This window comes from Haematobia irritans, chromosome 4 (genome assembly GCF_050003625.1).
Source record: "Haematobia irritans isolate KBUSLIRL chromosome 4, ASM5000362v1, whole genome shotgun sequence".
Taxonomy (NCBI): domain Eukaryota; kingdom Metazoa; phylum Arthropoda; class Insecta; order Diptera; family Muscidae; genus Haematobia; species Haematobia irritans.
In genome coordinates, this window is record NC_134400.1 from 110,025,247 (window position 1) to 110,043,078 (window position 17,832).

Genomic DNA, 17,832 nt, shown 5'->3' on the forward strand with positions numbered 1-17,832 from the left:
AGAGGTTTTTCCCGCTTTAGGTATGAAAACGACTTTTGTTTCCTTCCACTTTTCTGGAATATATGCTAAGTTTATACATCCTTTATATATCACCGTCAACCAGGGGATAATTCTTTCAGTCACTGCTTGTAACTCCGCCGAAGTAATTCCATCAGGTCCGGGGGATTTGAATGGCCCAAAGCTATTTAACGCCCATTTTATTCTAGATTCCGATACAATTTCCTCGATAGGAAATGACCGCTGAGCCACTGTGGCACCGCCAGAACATGGTTCAACCGTCTGATTTCCAAGAAAATGTATGTCCAATAGTACCTCCAGCGTCTCCTCACTGGACGTTGTCCAATTGCCCTCCGATGTTTTAATGAAACCTGGAGCGGAGTTAGTGAATGCTAGTACCTTCCGTAGTCTGGACGTCTCGGACGTATTCTCAATACTGTTGCAGTAAACATTCCAAGAGTTATGCAGAGCCTTTCTCAGTTCTCGCTTCTATCCTCTCAAATTCTCCTTGTAAGCGTCCCAATCCTCAGGAGCTCTGGTGGACTTTGCTTTGTTAAAGAGCTGCCTGCAGGATTTCCTCATGTTACTTAACTCCGTAGACCACCATGGTGGTCGATTTTTCCCCCTTGGCTTCCATCTAGGGCATGCAGCTTTCAGTGAGATACTGAAGGCCTTAGTAATCCTCTCCACTGCATGTTCGATATCTTGCACAGTGCTCATAGTTGTCTCTGGTATTTCCGGTATCATCATATCGAACGATTCCCTATACCTATTCCAATCAGCTTTCCTAACATTTGGCGGAAATATGGTCTTTGAAGTACGAACAGCCAATCTGAAACTGATGTAGCGATGATCTGAGAAGCTATGTTCCCTCAAAACTTGCCACTCAGATATCTTATCATTCAGTTCCGGAGAGGCCAATGTGACGCCCAACACCTCCCCTGCCAACATTTTTTGAATTTGGGGGCGCTTCTGAGAATCCCCACTACGTCGAAAACAGTCATATACGATATCCAAAACTCCTCGGAAAAGCGCCGTCACTATTGAGAAGTTGTACCACGCCAAGTTACTACAAAAAAGTATCGCATGAGTGCAATTATTAGGTGCCCTTCTGGATACATTTAGAAGGACGCCAATAAGAGCCCCTTCAAACAATCAGACAAAGTGAATTTTAAGATAGTTGTAAAAGAAACATTGTGGTCAAGTAAAACACGATTGTTTAGATGTTTATTGATTTTATTAAACATTTATAAATTCTCATAAATATAACATTTATACGACTATCACATCACATTTAACATATTTTTATGCATTAATAAAAGATTGATGTTGAGTTACAAGTTGCAAGTTACATGTTGTAGCGTCTATCAGCCAGTGCTTTTATTTCCAATGGAGGCAGCGTGTCTGGAAAAATATTTGAAAAACTATCACTTTATTCCATTTGGAAAGTCAAAAATTGTTCACCAATATACCTTTCACAATTTTAAGCGAAATAACTATCTTTTCAGCACTTCATTATCATTTTTATTTAAATAAATTATAAGAAGCTAGATGTGCTTGTTGTTTCACAAAATATAAAATGGCTCTTGTAACAATAGTGATGGCAAAGTACTTTCATGCGAAAAGTGATGGCAAAATACTATCACAGTTGGCGATTGTTGCAGTGTCACTTACGAGTCTGTGGTAGCGATGAGGATGAAATGGAACTTTGAAATGCTGGCAGGGTCTTGCCTGTTTTTGGTGACGATGGTTGGTGCATCTCCCTTATGATGTGGTGTTATTCTTATTGATCCTTTGGTCAGGTGATATATATGACCGTGGGAGTTACTTACAGGATAGGATAGGTGGTACGAAAAAAAATTTGGTTTGGCAATTGAATTTAAGAAAATGAATAAAAGTGTAAAAAATTTTAAAACTTAAATTAGGTAAAAATTAAATTATAAATAATTTGTAAAAATTAATTAATTACAATTTTACAATTACGTTCCTAAGAAATCAATAAATTAGGTATATTTTTCAATTCTAATTGCCATAGTTTTCATGATTGATACAAAAAATATAATTTTTGACATATTAGATCATTTGATTTTATATATATGTTTTTGTCTTTCTTGAGACATATTTGGAAAGTGCCTTTGGAAATAAATAAAAAACACTAATTTCATTTCAATTTCAAATTTTATTTTACAAAACAAAGTTTAATTTTATTTTTCTTAAAACAACAATATAAAATATATGAAAATTAAAATGTATATTTAAAATGTTTGCTTTAATAAAATTACATATAAAACAATTTTAAATTATATATCAATAAAAACATAATAAAATATAATACTATTTATTTACATAAAAAAATTAAATAAATACATAAATTTAAAAAATCTAAATTTAAATAAATAATAATAATATATAGTAACGGAGGAATAATGGTGATGAGGGCGATCGAGACTGCAACTTGCTTAGGATTAGGAAGGCTCACTTCTGCCGTCAGTTAAGTGCTAAAAAAAGAAATTAAAAAATATTGAATTAAAAATTTTATAATAAAATCAATAAACTAATAGACTTACCAATTTAAAAGAACGAACTAATGGATTTTTTGACTTAATGTCATGCTTTTTATATGCATTTTTTGCAGTTCATCGCAGTCTATATATTTCGTACGGAATATTAAATCGTTTTACAGGCAGGGCGAGCTCTTTCTTTATCCGCGTCTAAACTCTCCGATACCCTTTACACATCTCGGACTGCAAACTATATCTAATGGAGGTCTTATCAGAGATAGCCGGTTCCATTAGGATCCTGAGACTCCCCTGTTTCCTGAAAATTCCCTGGTTCCTGAGAGTCCCCCGTTTCCAGAGATTTCTCAGGCTCGTGAGAGTCCCCAGGTTCCTGAGAATGCTCAGGTTTCTAAAAGTCCCCAGGTTCCCGATAATTCTCAGGCTCCTGAGAGTCCCCAGGTTCCCGAGAGCCTTCAGGTTCCCGAGAGCCCCCAAGTTCCCGAGAAATTATAGAAACATGAGAATCCCTAAGATCCCCAAAATTCTCACTTACTTACCTACTATCAAATAGTTCAATCGTTAGGTATTTTAATTTAAATTCAATTTGCTCTGCAATTTTTTGTGGGATATTCGATTCTTTGTTTGTTTTTAATACGCTACTAGTACGCATGCTTCCATCAACTTGATTCACATTTAGATATAGCTCCCATACCCTGCCAACATTTTTTGAATTTGACGGCGCTTCTGAGAAATCCCACCACGTCGAAAACAGTCGTACACGATATCCAAAACTCCTGGCAAAAGTGCCGTCACCATTGAGAAGTTGTACCACGCCAAGTTACTACAAAAAAGTATTACATGAGTGCAATTATTAGGTGCCTTTTTTAACAAATTTAGAACGACGCCAATAAGAGCCCCTTCAAACAATCAGAAAAAGTGCATTTTAAGATAGTTGTAAAAGAATCACAACACATTTAACATACTTTTTTTCATTAATAATAGAATGAAAGTTACATGTTGCAGCGTCTATCAGCCAGTGTTTTTATTCTCGATGGAGACAGCGTGTCTGCAAAATATCTGAAAAACATTCACTTTATTCCATTTGGAAAGTCAAAAATTGTTCACCAATATACCTTTTACAATTTTAAGCAAAATAACTATAGGGCTGTTTTCTTTTAGCACTGGATGCAACATTTGTATGGGCTATCCAGAACATCGTTGCACTGGTGTTCTATCCAGAACATCTCATCAGTGCAAATCGCGTCGATGTTGCCAGATTGTATTTTGATAAAGTGACACTTCTTCGATTCACAATAGCAATTTATTGTGACTAATTTATCGAAAAACATGAAATTCAAAGTGGTACAGTGTCATAAATAATCGCAGCAATAAATATTTATTACTAATTGGAGCATTTCATACATTAAAAATGCAAGATTTCACTTCTTTTCTGTGATTGTTTTTGAACAGCTGATGACAGTGTTGCATATTTTTGGAGATGTCCTGGATAAACGAGTACTCTGTTTTCTTTTAGTCCTCCACGTCTTAGGGCATCCCTTATGTTTTCAGCACTTCATTATCGATTTTATGTAAATAAATGATAAGAAGCTAGTTGGGCTTGGTGTTTCACAAAATATTATCACAATGGACTAAATAGTCTAAGTGAGCCTAAATCTTAATCGGGCTGCCACTTTAACCTTCACAAAATATAAAATGGCTCTTGTAACAATAGCGATGGCAAAATACTTTCATGTACATTTTGTGCTTTTTGAGATGCTTCCCCATCACAGTTGGCGATTGTTGTAGTGACATTTACGAGTCTATTGTAGCGATGAGGATGAAATGGAACTTTGAAATGCCGGCAGGGTATATATGTATGACCCGATTTTTGCAAATTTGGCCTTAATCGCCTAATTTATTATCCTTACTCATATTTAGCACAATGTAATCATTTATAGTTACAACTATACCCGCAAAGTCATTGAAATCAATTCAGGTTTAGATATAGAACCAGATTTTGCAGAATCGCTAATAACCTTAGTTTTGCATACCATAGTGCAAGTTCTAAAATTCCGTTTGTAGTAACGGAGTTGGAACTACCTTTATTTTTGAATTTAGGGCATATATATATAAATATATCTGCATACGTTAAATGGATTTCCGTGAAATTTGTGACGTCCTGAGCTTAAATCCAGCTATGGTTCCATACTATTACAAAATATCTGACAAACATTTTACACAACAAAAACTGTACAGGAACAAAATGAAACCATGTGGGATACCAACGGAGTTTATGGAGGGATATATCGTATATAAACCATCAATAGCGGCTAGTAAGAGTAATGGTTTCCATTTACAAGTTTCTATATAGGAGTGATTTTTGTCGATAGTAACATCGTCAGCAGGATAAACTCTCCCTAGGAATCCAGAGGCATCATCTGTATTAAACGTCATTTCACGATAACATCAGCGTTGCATGCCCGTTTCCGAAGATTTTGCACACTAACGATTTTGGTATTGATTCCGCGTCAAATTTGAATTTATTCGTTTTTTTAAGCTTTTTCTTCCTTTATGAGCTATCAAAGTGCTTAAAAAAACGTGCTAACGACAATTTAAATTTCCAAATTCAGACTCGATTTCAAGTAGAAATTATTCTATGTATCAAATAAATACGTCTTTAAAATAAAGTGTTGAAAAACCTCTTCTATTTTTGAACGCTTTTTTGGTTTGGGGTCAAAATACAAAAACTTCACAAATTTAAAGACTATTTCATTAATTTTAAGAATTTTTCAGAATTGACCCTAGCCTAACAATATTTTCTTTCATATAAAGATACCCATTTTTAAGTTGAATCACTTAACTATAAGGACAAAACGACATCACTGACAAAAAGACTTTATCGACTTTTAAATAAGGAAAACAGTTCATATAAGAGAAATTCACAAATGCTATTACCCTGCCAGCATTTCAAAGTTCCATTTCAACCTCATCGTTACCACAGACTCGTAAATGTCACTTCAACCATCATGAAAAGGTACATCAAAAAGTACATGCAAGTAATTTGCCATCCCTACTGTTAAAAAAGCCATTTTTTTGTGAAACGCCAAGCGCAACCAGCTTGTTATATTTTAATTAAATAAAAACGAAAATAAAGTTCTGAAAACATAGATTATACGCTTAAAATTGTGAAAGGTATATTGGTGAACAATTTGGTGATTTTCCAAATGGAATAAAGTGATTGTTTTTCAGATATTTTACAGACACGCTGTCTCCATGGAATAAAAACACTGGTTGATAGACGAAGCAACATGTAACTCGCTACTTGTAACTCAACATCATCATTAATGCCAAAAATTATGTTAAATGTAATGTGATAGTGGTATAAATGTTATATTTTTAAGAATTTGTAAATGTTTAATCAAATTAATAAATATCTAAACAAACGTGTTTTACTCGACCACAATGATTCTTTTACAACTATCTTAAAATGCACTTTTTCTGATTGTTTGGAGGGTCCCTTATTGGCGTCGTTCTAAATTGATCTATAAAGGCACCTAATAATTGCACTCATGCGAAACATTTTTGTAGTAACTTGGCGTGGTACAACTTCTCAATAGTGACGGCGCTTTTCCGACGAGTTTTTGATGTCGTATATGATTGTTTTCGACGTAGTGGGGATTCTCAAAAGAGTCCCCAAATTCAAAAAATGTTGGCAGGGTATAAGCAAAATACGCGTTCGTATTTTAAGGACTTGAAATCTTTAGCTTCATGACAATATTTTTTTCAGTGTACAAAGCATTTCACATCTACTATTTTAACTTATGTAATAACATAATAACTTGGGAATATTATAATAACATAAAAAGGACACCATAAACGAGTCAAATGCTAATATTCCTAATAATTTACTTACAGGTTATCTAAAGAATTTGTATGGTAATAGTAGATTTAAAGTTTACGTTAACTTTTTTTAATGTAAAAAACAAAACTTTACAAGGTGTATTTGCTGCAAAAATGTCCCGCATAATGGCGGGGATCATTATTAGGGCTGTTTTCTTTTTGCACTGGATACAACATTTGTATGGGCTATCCAGCATAGACCAAGGAAGGTATAGACATCTCAAGTGAATTCACCATGGTTTTGTTTATTTGCAGAGCGCAGTCATTCCACTCAATTGCGCAGTCAAGTGACTCAATTTCTTTTTGGAAAACAAGAATTACCGTACAAAGCAGCCAATTTGCATTACAAAAAAGGTGTGAATGGATCAAATTTTATAAGCTTTTACAATATTTTGTGTTTCATCAAGAGAACAAAGGAAAGAAAACAAAAATAAAGCCAAATTAAAAAATCACTCAATTGCAGACGAAAAAGAGCCCTCTACGGTGTGCAGACAAACTACAGCTCTGTGAATTCATTTGAGATGTCTTATATTTAATTGGTCTATGTATCCAGTACATCGTTGCACTGGTGTTCTATCCAGAACATCTCATCAGTGCAAGTGACGCTTCATCGATTCACAATAGCACTTTATTGTGACTAATTTATCGATAAACATGTAATTCAAAGTGGTATAGTGTCATAAATAATCGCAGCAGTAAATATTTATTACTAATTGGAGCATTTCATACATTAAAAGTCCAAGATTTCACTTCTTTTCTGTGATTGTTTTTAAACAGCTGATGACAGTGTTGCATATTTTTGGAGATGTCCTGGATAAACGAGTACTCTGTTTTCTTTTAGTCCTTCACGGCTTAGGGTATCCAGTGCTAAAAGAAAACAGCCCTATTAATGCTTCAATTGAGCTTTGACATACATCCCAATAAACACAGGATGAGCGTTTTTCAAATGCAACAACTTTTCAGTTTGAGGGTAAATATAATTTTCAACATAAATTCAACTTGACTTGAAATAGCTCATCTTCAATACATCTTTAAATTGTTTGCGAATTACTTCCAATTTGGCAAAATGTTGACGAAATCTTTGAAAAGTTGTTGAAGATAATATGAGAAAACTTTGACAAAACACTACCCTAAAATGCAACGAAAAAACCATGTGGTTTTCAATACTTATTTGTGCAACGAAGTTCGTGGTCAATTGCAAGAAATAAAAAAATGGAAAATTTTAGACAAATAACCAAATAGTTTATAAAAATAGGTGAGTGAAAATAAAAAATTAAATAAAACTTTAAGGAAGTCACTAAATGTATATCTCTTTGCAGAAAACTAAAATTATGGATTATACGTTCTTGAAAACATTAAAAAGCTGACCGGTGAAAAAATGGTGGACAATTAACTGGATCTGTTTCAAATAGTTTATAATAATTGGTACGTCAATATGAAAAATTAAATCAACACTTTAAGGTGAGTATTAAGTTCGAGTTTAGCCACTAAAATCGCCATTTTTTCACGATTACTTTTCTTTAATAATACTTTTTAAGGAATACAAACTTTGTGAAAACTTGCTTTGGGCTATTCCCTATCCAGTTATTATAAAATCTGCAACAAATATGTATAATTTTATACCTTTTTTTACTGTTTTAGTTTTCACTTTAGTGAAAAAACTCGAACTTAATACCCACCTTTAGAGAAGTCACTAAATTTAAATCTCTTTGCAGAAAACCAAAATCTTTGGATGCTACATTCTTGCAAACATTAAGAAGCTGACCAATGAAAAATGAGTGGCTTATCGACAAGAAAAAGTTTCCAGAAACATTACAAGTGCAACCAATAAAATTGTTAAAAACAACAAATTGTTGAAATCAACAACTTCTGGATGAAAATGTGCATCACATCGTCAGTTTAATTCATATGCTATTATCAGTTTAAAATGGATATTTTGTGAATTCCTTCTGCTGGAAATCAATTCTAACACCCGGTCCAGTACGTTCCTAATTTCAAATTGACCGCATGTTAATAAATTTTAATGCTGTTTTATGACACCAAAAGGAAGGAAATCGAATTATCAATGCAAAAGTGTTTACTAATAATGTTTAAGATATTTAAAGTTTTGTTGTTTGTTTGTTTTTTTTTTCTTTGTTCTTATTTGTTGATATGTTTAATAAGATTATTATTTATCAATTGGTATTGTAGTGTATTATGTAGTGTAGTGTATTATTATATATTTTATTTTGATGAAAATGAATAAATTATACACAATTCATAGAATTTTGGCTTTGACTTTCAATTTGAAGTGGGGATATCATTCATACAAATTTAGGTTGAAAAGTATTTGCAACGATGTTAATTTTGAATTTGACTCGCATCGAAAATTGTTTGACAAATTATTGAGTAGCGATGCATTTCAATTTGAGGATAACACTTGAGAAATTATTGCTATTGTATCGAATTTTACTGTTGAGGGTAATGTCTGTTTTTTGTTGAGAACGCGATTTTCTCAACAATTTCTCAACTTGAATATTACCCTAATCCTTTGAAAAAATATTTGAAAAATTGTTGAAATTTAGCATTTTTCAAACGTTTGTGTTTATTGGGATGGCAAACCTTATTCTGGCAGCAAGGCTTAAAGGCCGGTACTATGTTCATTCTTGCGAAAAATTTTTATGGAAACCATTATTTCGCACATAGAAAGCGGCGTTTTTTTAGGTAGCTTGGAGCGCTATTTTACAGGGAGCGATATTGGATTAAGTTGGTGGTGTTGCTTGTTTTTACAAAATAACATTTTATTTTTCCTTGGGCAATTGATCTGCTATTCCTTTGATCCTTTGTATAGTTTCGGAACAAAAATATGGTCCGTGTTTGATTTAAAAACCCGCACAAATAGTTTTTAATAAATAAATTATTTCTTAATTCACATTGCAAATGGCGCCGTGCTATAAACGTCAGTTTTTCAACACGAAAAAACAAAGTATCACAAATGGAAAAAATTTCGCAAATTTTTCGCATTTTTTGGTTTTGTATGGAGTTTCAACGCGAAAACCGAACAGAGTACCGGCCTTTAGATAAAAACGCCGTTTTATCGATATTTCAAAGCTAAAAATAGCTAAAAAGGTCATAAAAAACCATAAAAAAAGCTAAATGCATTTTTTTCCCGCTAAACGTCTTCAAAAAAAAACGTCTTCAAAAAATCTAGCGAAAAACAAGTAAGGAAAGTCTAAAGTCGGGCGGGGCCGACTATATTATACCCTGCACCACTTTGCAGATCTAATTTTTCGATACCATATCACATCCGTCAAATGTGTTGGGGGCTATATATAAAGGTTTGTCCCAAATACATACATTTAAATATCACTCGGTTTGGACAGAATTTGATAGACTTTTACAAAATCTATAGACTCAAAATTTAAGTTGGCTAATGCACTAGGGTGGAACACAATTTTAGTAAAAAAATATGGGAAACATTTAAATCTGATGCAATTTTAAGGAAACTTCGCAAAAGTTTATTTATGATTTATCGCTCGATATATATGTATTAGAAGTTTAGGAAAATTAGAGTCATTGTTACTAAGCAGTGGCGATTTAACAAGGAAAATTTTGGTACTTTTACCATTTTTGTCGAAATCAGAAAAACATATATATGGGAGCTATATCTAAATCTGAACCGATTTCAATCAAATTTGGCACACATGACTATATTACTAATTGTACTCCTAGTGCAAAATGTCAACCACATTGGGCCAAAACTCTGGCTTCTGGGGTCATATAAGTCCATATCGGGCGAAAAATATATATGGAAGCTATATCTAAATCTGAACCGATTTCAATCAAATTTGGCACACATGACTATACTACCAATTGTACTCCTTGTGCAAAATTTCAAGCTAATCGGGATAAAACTCTGGCTTCTGGGTCCATATAAGTGCATATCGGGCGAAAGACATATATGGGAGCTATATCTAAATCTGAATAGATTTCAACCAAATTTGGCACGCATAGCTACAATGCAAAGTCTACTCCCTGTGCAAAATTTCAACCAAATTGGGCCAAAACTCTGGCTTTTAGGACCATATTAGTCTATATCGGGCGAAAGATATATATGGGAGCTATATCTAAATCTGAACCGATTTCAATCAAATTTGGCACACATGACTATATTACTAATTGTACTCCTAGTGCAAAATTTCAACCAAATCGGTATAAAACTCTGGCTTCTGGGTCCATATTAGTGCATATCGGGCGAAAGATATATATGGGAGCTATATCTAAATCTGAACCGATTTCTTCCAAAATCAATAGGGTTCTATTCTGACCCAAATTAGGAACATGTGCCAAATTTGAAGGCGATTGGACTTAAGTTGCGCCCTAGACTTTGATCACAAAAATGTGTTCACAGACAGACGGACGGACATGGTTATATCGGCTCAGGGACCCACCCTGAGCATTATTGCCAAAGACACCATGTGTCTATCTAGTCTCCTTCTGGATGTTACAAACATATGCACTAACTTATAATACCCTGTTCCACAGTGTGGCGCAGGGTATAAATAGCTAAATTGGCAACGCTGGATAACATTGATGTAGGTCCATGTAAGTTTCGGACTTTGTGTATCTTATTTCCCACCGTGGAGTAATTTTCGTTTTCTCGATAGCAACATCGTCAGCAGGACAAACTCTCCCTAGGAATCCAGAGGCTGCAGCAGCTAGGAATCCAGAGGCATACACGTGCAACCATCCAGTTATCCGGGTAGATGGATGTCGTAAGAATCATATTAGCCAAAGCGTGAAGATAGGGTTCAATATAATTATAAACAACTTGGAAACAATATTCTGGAATACAATATTCCTCACAGAAACCTTCAATAACGCATTCTCATCTATAATTATGGTTTAGTCTCCTCGGATCGACACAACAGAGATTTCAATTTTATAGAATATGTATACGCTAAAAATAGTTTTTTATTATGCAAATTATTTTCTTCATTATATTAAGGAAAGGGCACAAATGCGAAATATTTCATTGAGATTTTAGTTCTTCTTTTTTGCGTTGTAGCTGGCACTTTTGATAAATTAGATCACTGTGATCAGAAGACCATCCAAAGTACATGTAGGAGGTCAGCATAACAGCAAGCAATAGACGATCAAGAGTCATAAGATTATTGAACCATAATATCACAGAGAAACCAACAAACGAAGGATGCCGCACATGGTTGAATAGGTGTCTTAACTCAAAAGACTTATAAGCCAATGGTTGGGCGTAAGATTTCATGTCATAGTAAGGCTAAAACATTAATGTGTGTAGTTAGTTGTAAAAACAGATTATATTTATTTAGTAGTTACATACTTGCTTAATGCCAACGAGTTCTGGCAAATCCATAATCATGCTACCGCCGCATATAATCATCCACGATAAGGCGTGTAACAAGGTAAATGACCACCACTTCCATTTGCTCTCCTCCACATCAAACTGCCAAACTATTATAGACGAGGAACTAACCCAATTCCTAATCATGTACTATAACGAAAGTAAAAAAAGCAAATATCCAAATGAAATACAGTAATATGTAGTTATGTGTCTTGTACAAGAAGAAGTTTTGTTTATTTGTTTTACCAAATACGTACATGCAAACAGCCAGATGATGTCAGACTATAAATAGCTCGTTCAGCTGTTGACAAACCCAAATTCTGTAATAACTTCTTTACGAGTCCAGATTTCATAAAACTGTGCTGGAAAATGAACAGTATCAAATAAAGCGAATTGAAAATTATTGGACCGTATGCAGCTTCTAGACGAGATTTGTTATCCAACAAATTGAAGACCCAAGTATAAATTTTCGAGGTTTTTCTAGGAGAGGACAGGAACTGTATCAGATTTGTAACCACATAGATAGTATAAACAAACGACGCTAATGCGAGAAGGAGGACCAAATATTGCTTAACCGTTGCCATTTTTAAGTTCAGAATGGCGATTGTTCTGTATCAAATGCAAAGGACGTACGTCCAGGAAGATATATATGAGGGCTATATCTAAATCTGAACCGATTTCAACCAAACTCGGCACTATCATTGATTATTTACAACTCATAATATGCAGGGTGACACAAAGAATAAAGATTATTAATAGAATGAACCAGGGTACACTTATAGGGTAGAAAGATAGACCAAGAAAATGTATAGACGTCTCATGTGAATTAACAATGATTTTATTTATTTGCAGTGCGCAGTCATCGCACTCAATTGCGCAGTGAAATGACTCAATTTGTTTTTGGAACATCAATCAGTCAATTTGCATAAAAAAGATGTGGACCCTGCCAACATTTTTTGAATTTGACGGTGCTTCTGAGTATCCTCACCACGTCGAAAACAATTGTATACGACGTCCAAAACTCGTCGGAAAAGCGCCGTCACTATTGAGAAGTTGTACCACGCCAAGTTACTACAAAAAAGCATCGCATGAGTGCAACTATTAGGTGCCTTTTTTAATAAATTTAGAAGAGCCCCTTCAAGCAATCAGAAAAAGTGCATTTTAAGATAGTTGTAAAAGAATCATTTGGGTCAAGTAAAACACGATTGTTTAGATGTTTATTCATTTGATTAAACATTTATAAATTCTTATAAATATAACATTTATACAATTATCACAACACATTTAACATAATGTTTTGCATTAATAATAGAATGATGTTGATTTACCAGTGGCAAGTTACATGTTGCAGCGTCTATCAGCCAGTGTTTTTATTCTCGATGGAGGCAGCGTGTCTATAAAATATCTGAAAACCAATCACTTTATTCCATTTGGAAAGTCAAAAATTGTTCAACAATATACCTTTTACAATCTTAAGCTGAGTACTATGTTCAGTTTTCAAGCTGAAAACCAGCTTTTTTTCACGGTTACTTTTTTTTATTAATTAATTTAGAAATATAAAATTATATGCAACCAATTCCTTGGATCTTTTCCTTCCATTGTTTGGTAAGACTTGATCAAAATATAATCGTCTTCATACATATTTTTGCACTTTTAGTTTAGTGTTTTGGTGAAAAACCCGAACATCCCTGCCAACATTTTTTGAATTTGGGGACTCTTTTGAGAATCCCCACTACGTCGAAAACAATCATATACGACATCAAGAACTCGTCGGAAAAGCGCCGTCACTATTGAGAAGTTGTACCACGCCAAGTTACTACAAAAATGTTTCGCATGAGTGCAATTATTAGGTGCCTTTATAGATCAATTTAGAACGACGCCAATAAGGGACCATCCAAACAATCAGAAAAAGTGCATTTTAAGATAGTTGTAAAAGAATCATTGTGGTCGAGTAAAACACGTTTGTTTAGATATTTATTAATTTGATTAAACATTTACAAATTCTTAAAAATATAACATTTATACCACTATCACATTACATTTAACATAATTTTTGGCATTAATGATGATGTTGAGTTACAAGTAGCGAGTTACATGTTGCTGCGTCTATCAACCAGTGTTTTTATTCCATGGAGGCAGCGTGTCTGAAAAATATCTGAAAAACAATCACTTTATTCCATTTGGAAAATCACCAAATTGTTCACCAATATACCTTTCACAATTTTAAGCGTATAATCTATGTTTTCAGAACTTTATTTTCGTTTTTATTTAATTAAAATATAACAAGCTGGTTGCGCTTGGCGTTTCACAAAAAAAAAATGGCTTTTTTAACAGTAGGGATGGCTGTGGTAACGATGAGGTTGAAATGGAACTTTGAAATGCTGGCAGGGATAGTACTCAACTTTAAGGTGGGTATTAAGTTCGAGTTTAGCCGCTAAAATCGTAGTTTTTCACTAAAGTGAAAACTAAATAAGTAAAAAAAAGGCATAAAATTATACATATTTGTTGCAGATTTCATTATAACTTGATGGGGAATAGCCCAAAGCAAATTTTCACAAAGTTTGTATTCCATAAAATGGATTATTAAAGAAAAGTAATCGTGAAAAAATGACGATTTTAGCGGCTAAAGGTAAGTACTATGTTCGCTTTTCGCGTTGAAATTTTCGCGGTTACTTTATTAAAACAGTTCAATATAAATCAGATAAATTAACTCAATTTATGCACAGTTTCTTGTTCCTCTAGATTTCGGCAAGACTTTACAGGAATAAGTTTGTTTTCATTTATAATTTTGATTATTTAAGGAAAAGTAATCGCGAAAATAAAGTGGTTTTCAACTCGAAAAAGGAACATAGTACACACCTTAAACTCGAACTTAATACTCACCTTTAAGCGAAATAATTATGTTTTCAGCACTTCATTGTCGATTTTATTTAAATAAATTATAAGAAGCTAATTGCGCTTGGTGTTTCACAAAATATAAAATGGCTCTTGTAAGAATAGTGATGGCAAAATACTTTCATGTACATTTCATACGCTTTCCCCATCACGGCTGGCGATTGTTGCAGTGTCACTTACGAGTCTGTGGTAGCGATGAGGATGAAATGGAACTTTGAAATGCTGGCAGGGGATGCACAGAGTTCTATATGCTTTTACAATATTTGGCGTTTCTTCAAAAGAACAGAGGAAAGAAAACAAGTTAAAAAAATCTCTCATTTGCAGACGAAAAAGTGCCATGTACGGTGTGCAGACAAACTACAGCGATGTGAATGGACTTCAGACGTCTATATATCTTTTTTGATAACGAACAGTTTATGCCTGCCAGCATTTCGAAGTTCGATTTCATTCCCATCACTACCACAGACTCGTTAGTGGTACTACAACAAACGCCAACTGTGAAGAAGAAATGTACCAAACAGTACGAAATGTACATGACTACAATGATACTTTTACTTGGCCACTATGATTATTTTACAACTATCTTAAAATACACTTTGTCTATCAGTTTGAAGGGGTCCTTGCTTGGTTTCAACATATTCTCCAATAATTTTCAAACGAATTTTAATTCGAGAAGTTTTTGCCAATGTGTATTTTCACGCGTTCAAAATTATGTAAAAGCTATCGCAATGAATGTATTTGTTTTTGTAACTTCCCAATAAACACAAACGTTTGAATAATACTAAATTTCAACAATTTTTCAAACATTTTTTCAAAGGATTAGGGTAATATTCAATTTGAGAAATTGTTGAGAACAACAGTAGAATTCAACACGTTAGCAACGATTTCTCAACATATTAGCAACAACTTTTCAAACTAAATTTCATTTTAACGCTTCAAAGCTATTGGAAAATTTGTTGAAGGCAAGCAATTTGCAAAGCTTTTCGAATAAATGTTAAATATGGGATTTACTATCAAATTGATATGGCGTTACCTATGAAAAATGCTCATCCTTGTGTTTGTTGGGTTGCTATTATTTATTGGAATAGTAAGCGAACAAACCCACCACCATGCAATTTTTACTCGCATGTATTGCCTTGTGTTTGGACAAAATTGTTGTTATCGAATTCTGGGTATTTCACAACTTGAAATTAACGCGTTCCAAATTTACAATAATAAATAAATAATAATAACAATGTGTTGTAGCTTTTGTCCAAGGAAACATTTAAGTAATACATTTAAAATATCAGAGTACATGTTTACATGCTGTGGCCGCAATGTTACATCTTATGATATATACAAAAATTTTCCCGCTGATCTTAAACAAGTAAACAGATATAAAGTTAGTACATATATTTTAATTTGTAACAAAATGATTAGGTATTTTCAGATGCTACCTCCCTAATATGTCCCACATGCATCAAAGGAATACAAAATTATTATGAGTTCATACAACAAATTCGGGAATCTTTTAATGCAAAGCTCAAAAATGAAACAACTAGCGTATTGAAAGACCAAGAGCCCTCAAAGCAACATGCTGTGTTGGAGGATAATTTTGGCTGTACAAAACCTATGCAGTTCAGGCCCATTTTGCCGAAGATGGTTAATACACCGTCAAAGATTCGTACACCATGTTCTGTATCAACATTCCGTATTTACAGATGTATCGAATGTTCAAAGACTTTCAAATCCCACAAGAATTTACGTCAACACGAGTTCAATGGCGTCTGCAATCGAGATGTTATAAGCGGCATTTTCACTTGTAGATACTGTCATTTATGCTTCAAAAACGCAAATATAATGACAAGTCATGAAAGCAGTCACCTACAGCAGTTCTCATGTGTCCTATGCAAAAATAAATTATTTACTTCGAAAGGCTATTTAACTAGACATTTAATAAAACGCCACGAGCATTCGTTCCTCCATTTCTTTTGCGGAGAATGCAGTGAATTTGCTGCTATGGAATCTTGTGAAGAAGTTAAGAAACACTTTGATGCTGTACATAATACAGCGGTCGGTGTCGCAGAAGAAGAGTCTAAGGAATGTTTGGATGAAGATGACATGGATTTAGAAATGCATGAGGAATTCTTAGACGAGTTTCTCTTAACTAATTCGAACGAGAACTCATTCCAATTTTCCGAATGTTGGGAAGCTCTAGATCTTCATTTGCCAGATATGTTACAAGCACAAAATACCACATTACATCACAGTAATAGTCTAGCTTTCCCTTGCCCCAAATGTTTGGAACAATTCAATAATCCTCAGCCTTTACTTCAACATTTGGCAGAAAGTCACAATCTAACCGTTCTGGTATGCCCAAAATGCCAGCAATCATTTTCGTCATCAAACGATCTAAAATTACATAAAAATGCATGTAACAAAGTTATCAGCAAAACCATTTCAATAAATTGTCCATATTGTACTAAGGCGTTTTCTTCCACGGTAAATTTAAAACAACATTTACGTATAGTCCACACAAGACTAAAGAAACACATTTGCTTACTCTGCGATAAACAATTTTCAACATTAGATCACTTGAAAAAGCATGTTCTTAGCCAGCACCAAAATGAACGGAAATATGAGTGCGATATATGTTCAGCAACATTTTCACAACTATGTCATCTGAAACAACATTTGGCCATTCATAAATCTGGAAAAACTATACAATGTTCGAAGTGCGGAGAGAAATTTTTGCGAAGTATTGACTTAAAAAGGCATCAGAAAAAGTATTGTTTAATATAAGGCATTCATCACATTTTTTTTTAATGTTATTTTTTAGAAAGCGAATCGTATGTATACATACGTATGTATTATATCTTGTGTAGCAGGTTCATAATATTTCGACCAATAAATATGTAAAATTAATTGACATCGTTAAACATGTATGACCTTATCTATAGTCTACTTCAATTCAAATATCAATGCATGTGAACATTTTCATATGAAATTCGTATTTTTGATTTGGCAAAAATAAAGAAAGAGTTACCTATGTGGTCTCCTGCGTTTATTCTTCTTCATATTACGCTTATTATATGTCGCCAATGAACGAGATCGATGTCTTTTTGATAGATTATGCTAAGAGCAACCTCAATTTTCTATAGAAATAAAGTTCTGAGAAAATTTTCTATAGAAATAAAATGTTGA

At 33.7% G+C, this 17,832-nt stretch overlaps 2 protein-coding genes and 6 long non-coding RNA genes across 9 annotated transcripts; 4 read left to right on the forward strand and 4 right to left on the reverse strand.

Annotated features, from left to right (window-relative positions):
- Nucleotides 1-1,212: 1,212 nt before the first annotated feature.
- Nucleotides 1,213-1,875, reverse strand: LOC142236065 (uncharacterized). The gene is made up of 2 exons (XR_012721887.1): nt 1,470-1,875; nt 1,213-1,401 (listed from the first exon to the last, which is right to left on the reverse strand). It is a non-coding gene; the product is annotated as an uncharacterized LOC142236065 (long non-coding RNA).
- Nucleotides 1,876-2,156: 281 nt separating this feature from the next.
- Nucleotides 2,157-4,045, reverse strand: LOC142234017 (uncharacterized). Its single transcript, XR_012721541.1, has 5 exons — nt 3,629-4,045; nt 3,479-3,572; nt 3,053-3,412; nt 2,565-2,754; nt 2,157-2,495 (listed from the first exon to the last, which is right to left on the reverse strand). It is a non-coding gene; the product is annotated as an uncharacterized LOC142234017 (long non-coding RNA).
- Nucleotides 4,046-5,447: 1,402 nt separating this feature from the next.
- LOC142236443 (uncharacterized) lies at nt 5,448-5,938 on the forward strand. The gene is made up of 2 exons (XR_012722033.1): nt 5,448-5,687; nt 5,745-5,938. It is a non-coding gene; the product is annotated as an uncharacterized LOC142236443 (long non-coding RNA).
- Nucleotides 5,939-7,079: 1,141 nt separating this feature from the next.
- LOC142234722 (uncharacterized) lies at nt 7,080-8,660 on the forward strand. Of its 2 annotated transcripts, none has more exons than XR_012721696.1 (3): nt 7,080-7,650; nt 7,715-7,856; nt 8,111-8,660. It is a non-coding gene; the product is annotated as an uncharacterized LOC142234722 (long non-coding RNA). The 2 variants fall into 2 exon arrangements; XR_012721697.1 differs by having other exon boundaries at nt 7,715-7,820.
- Nucleotides 8,661-10,452: 1,792 nt separating this feature from the next.
- LOC142234784 (uncharacterized) lies at nt 10,453-11,360 on the forward strand. The gene is made up of 2 exons (XR_012721710.1): nt 10,453-10,979; nt 11,042-11,360. It is a non-coding gene; the product is annotated as an uncharacterized LOC142234784 (long non-coding RNA).
- Nucleotides 11,331-12,473, reverse strand: LOC142234783 (nurim homolog). The gene is made up of 3 exons (XM_075305972.1): nt 12,012-12,473; nt 11,734-11,904; nt 11,331-11,670 (listed from the first exon to the last, which is right to left on the reverse strand). The coding sequence occupies exons 1-3, from the start codon at nt 12,336-12,338 to the stop codon at nt 11,407-11,409; spliced, it is 762 nt and encodes a 253-aa protein (XP_075162087.1). The 5' UTR covers nt 12,339-12,473; the 3' UTR covers nt 11,331-11,406.
- Nucleotides 12,474-13,695: 1,222 nt separating this feature from the next.
- LOC142236361 (uncharacterized) lies at nt 13,696-14,385 on the reverse strand. Its single transcript, XR_012722001.1, has 2 exons — nt 13,967-14,385; nt 13,696-13,909 (listed from the first exon to the last, which is right to left on the reverse strand). It is a non-coding gene; the product is annotated as an uncharacterized LOC142236361 (long non-coding RNA).
- Nucleotides 14,386-15,774: 1,389 nt separating this feature from the next.
- LOC142233061 (uncharacterized) lies at nt 15,775-17,677 on the forward strand. The gene is made up of 2 exons (XM_075303843.1): nt 15,775-16,015; nt 16,069-17,677. The coding sequence occupies exons 1-2, from the start codon at nt 15,884-15,886 to the stop codon at nt 17,428-17,430; spliced, it is 1,494 nt and encodes a 497-aa protein (XP_075159958.1). The 5' UTR covers nt 15,775-15,883; the 3' UTR covers nt 17,431-17,677.
- The last annotated feature ends 155 nt before the right edge of the window (nt 17,678-17,832 follow it).

What these genes read in the sequence shown, in the direction of transcription:
- LOC142234783 (XM_075305972.1), bottom strand. Translation starts at nt 12,338, where the DNA reads ATGGCAACGGTTAAGCAATATTTGGTCCTCCTTCTCGCATTAGCGTCG. An exon ending in CATCATCTGGCTGTTTGCAT is followed by an intron (nt 11,905 to 12,011) that starts GTACGTATTTGG and finishes CTTTCGTTATAG; the next exon opens with TACATGATTAGGAATTGGGT. An exon ending in AACTCGTTGGCATTAAGCAA is followed by an intron (nt 11,671 to 11,733) that starts GTATGTAACTAC and finishes TTAATGTTTTAG; the next exon opens with CCTTACTATGACATGAAATC.
- LOC142233061 (XM_075303843.1), top strand. Translation starts at nt 15,884, where the DNA reads ATGTGTTGTAGCTTTTGTCCAAGGAAACATTTAAGTAATACATTTAAA. An exon ending in TTCCCGCTGATCTTAAACAA is followed by an intron (nt 16,016 to 16,068) that starts GTAAACAGATAT and finishes CAAAATGATTAG; the next exon opens with GTATTTTCAGATGCTACCTC.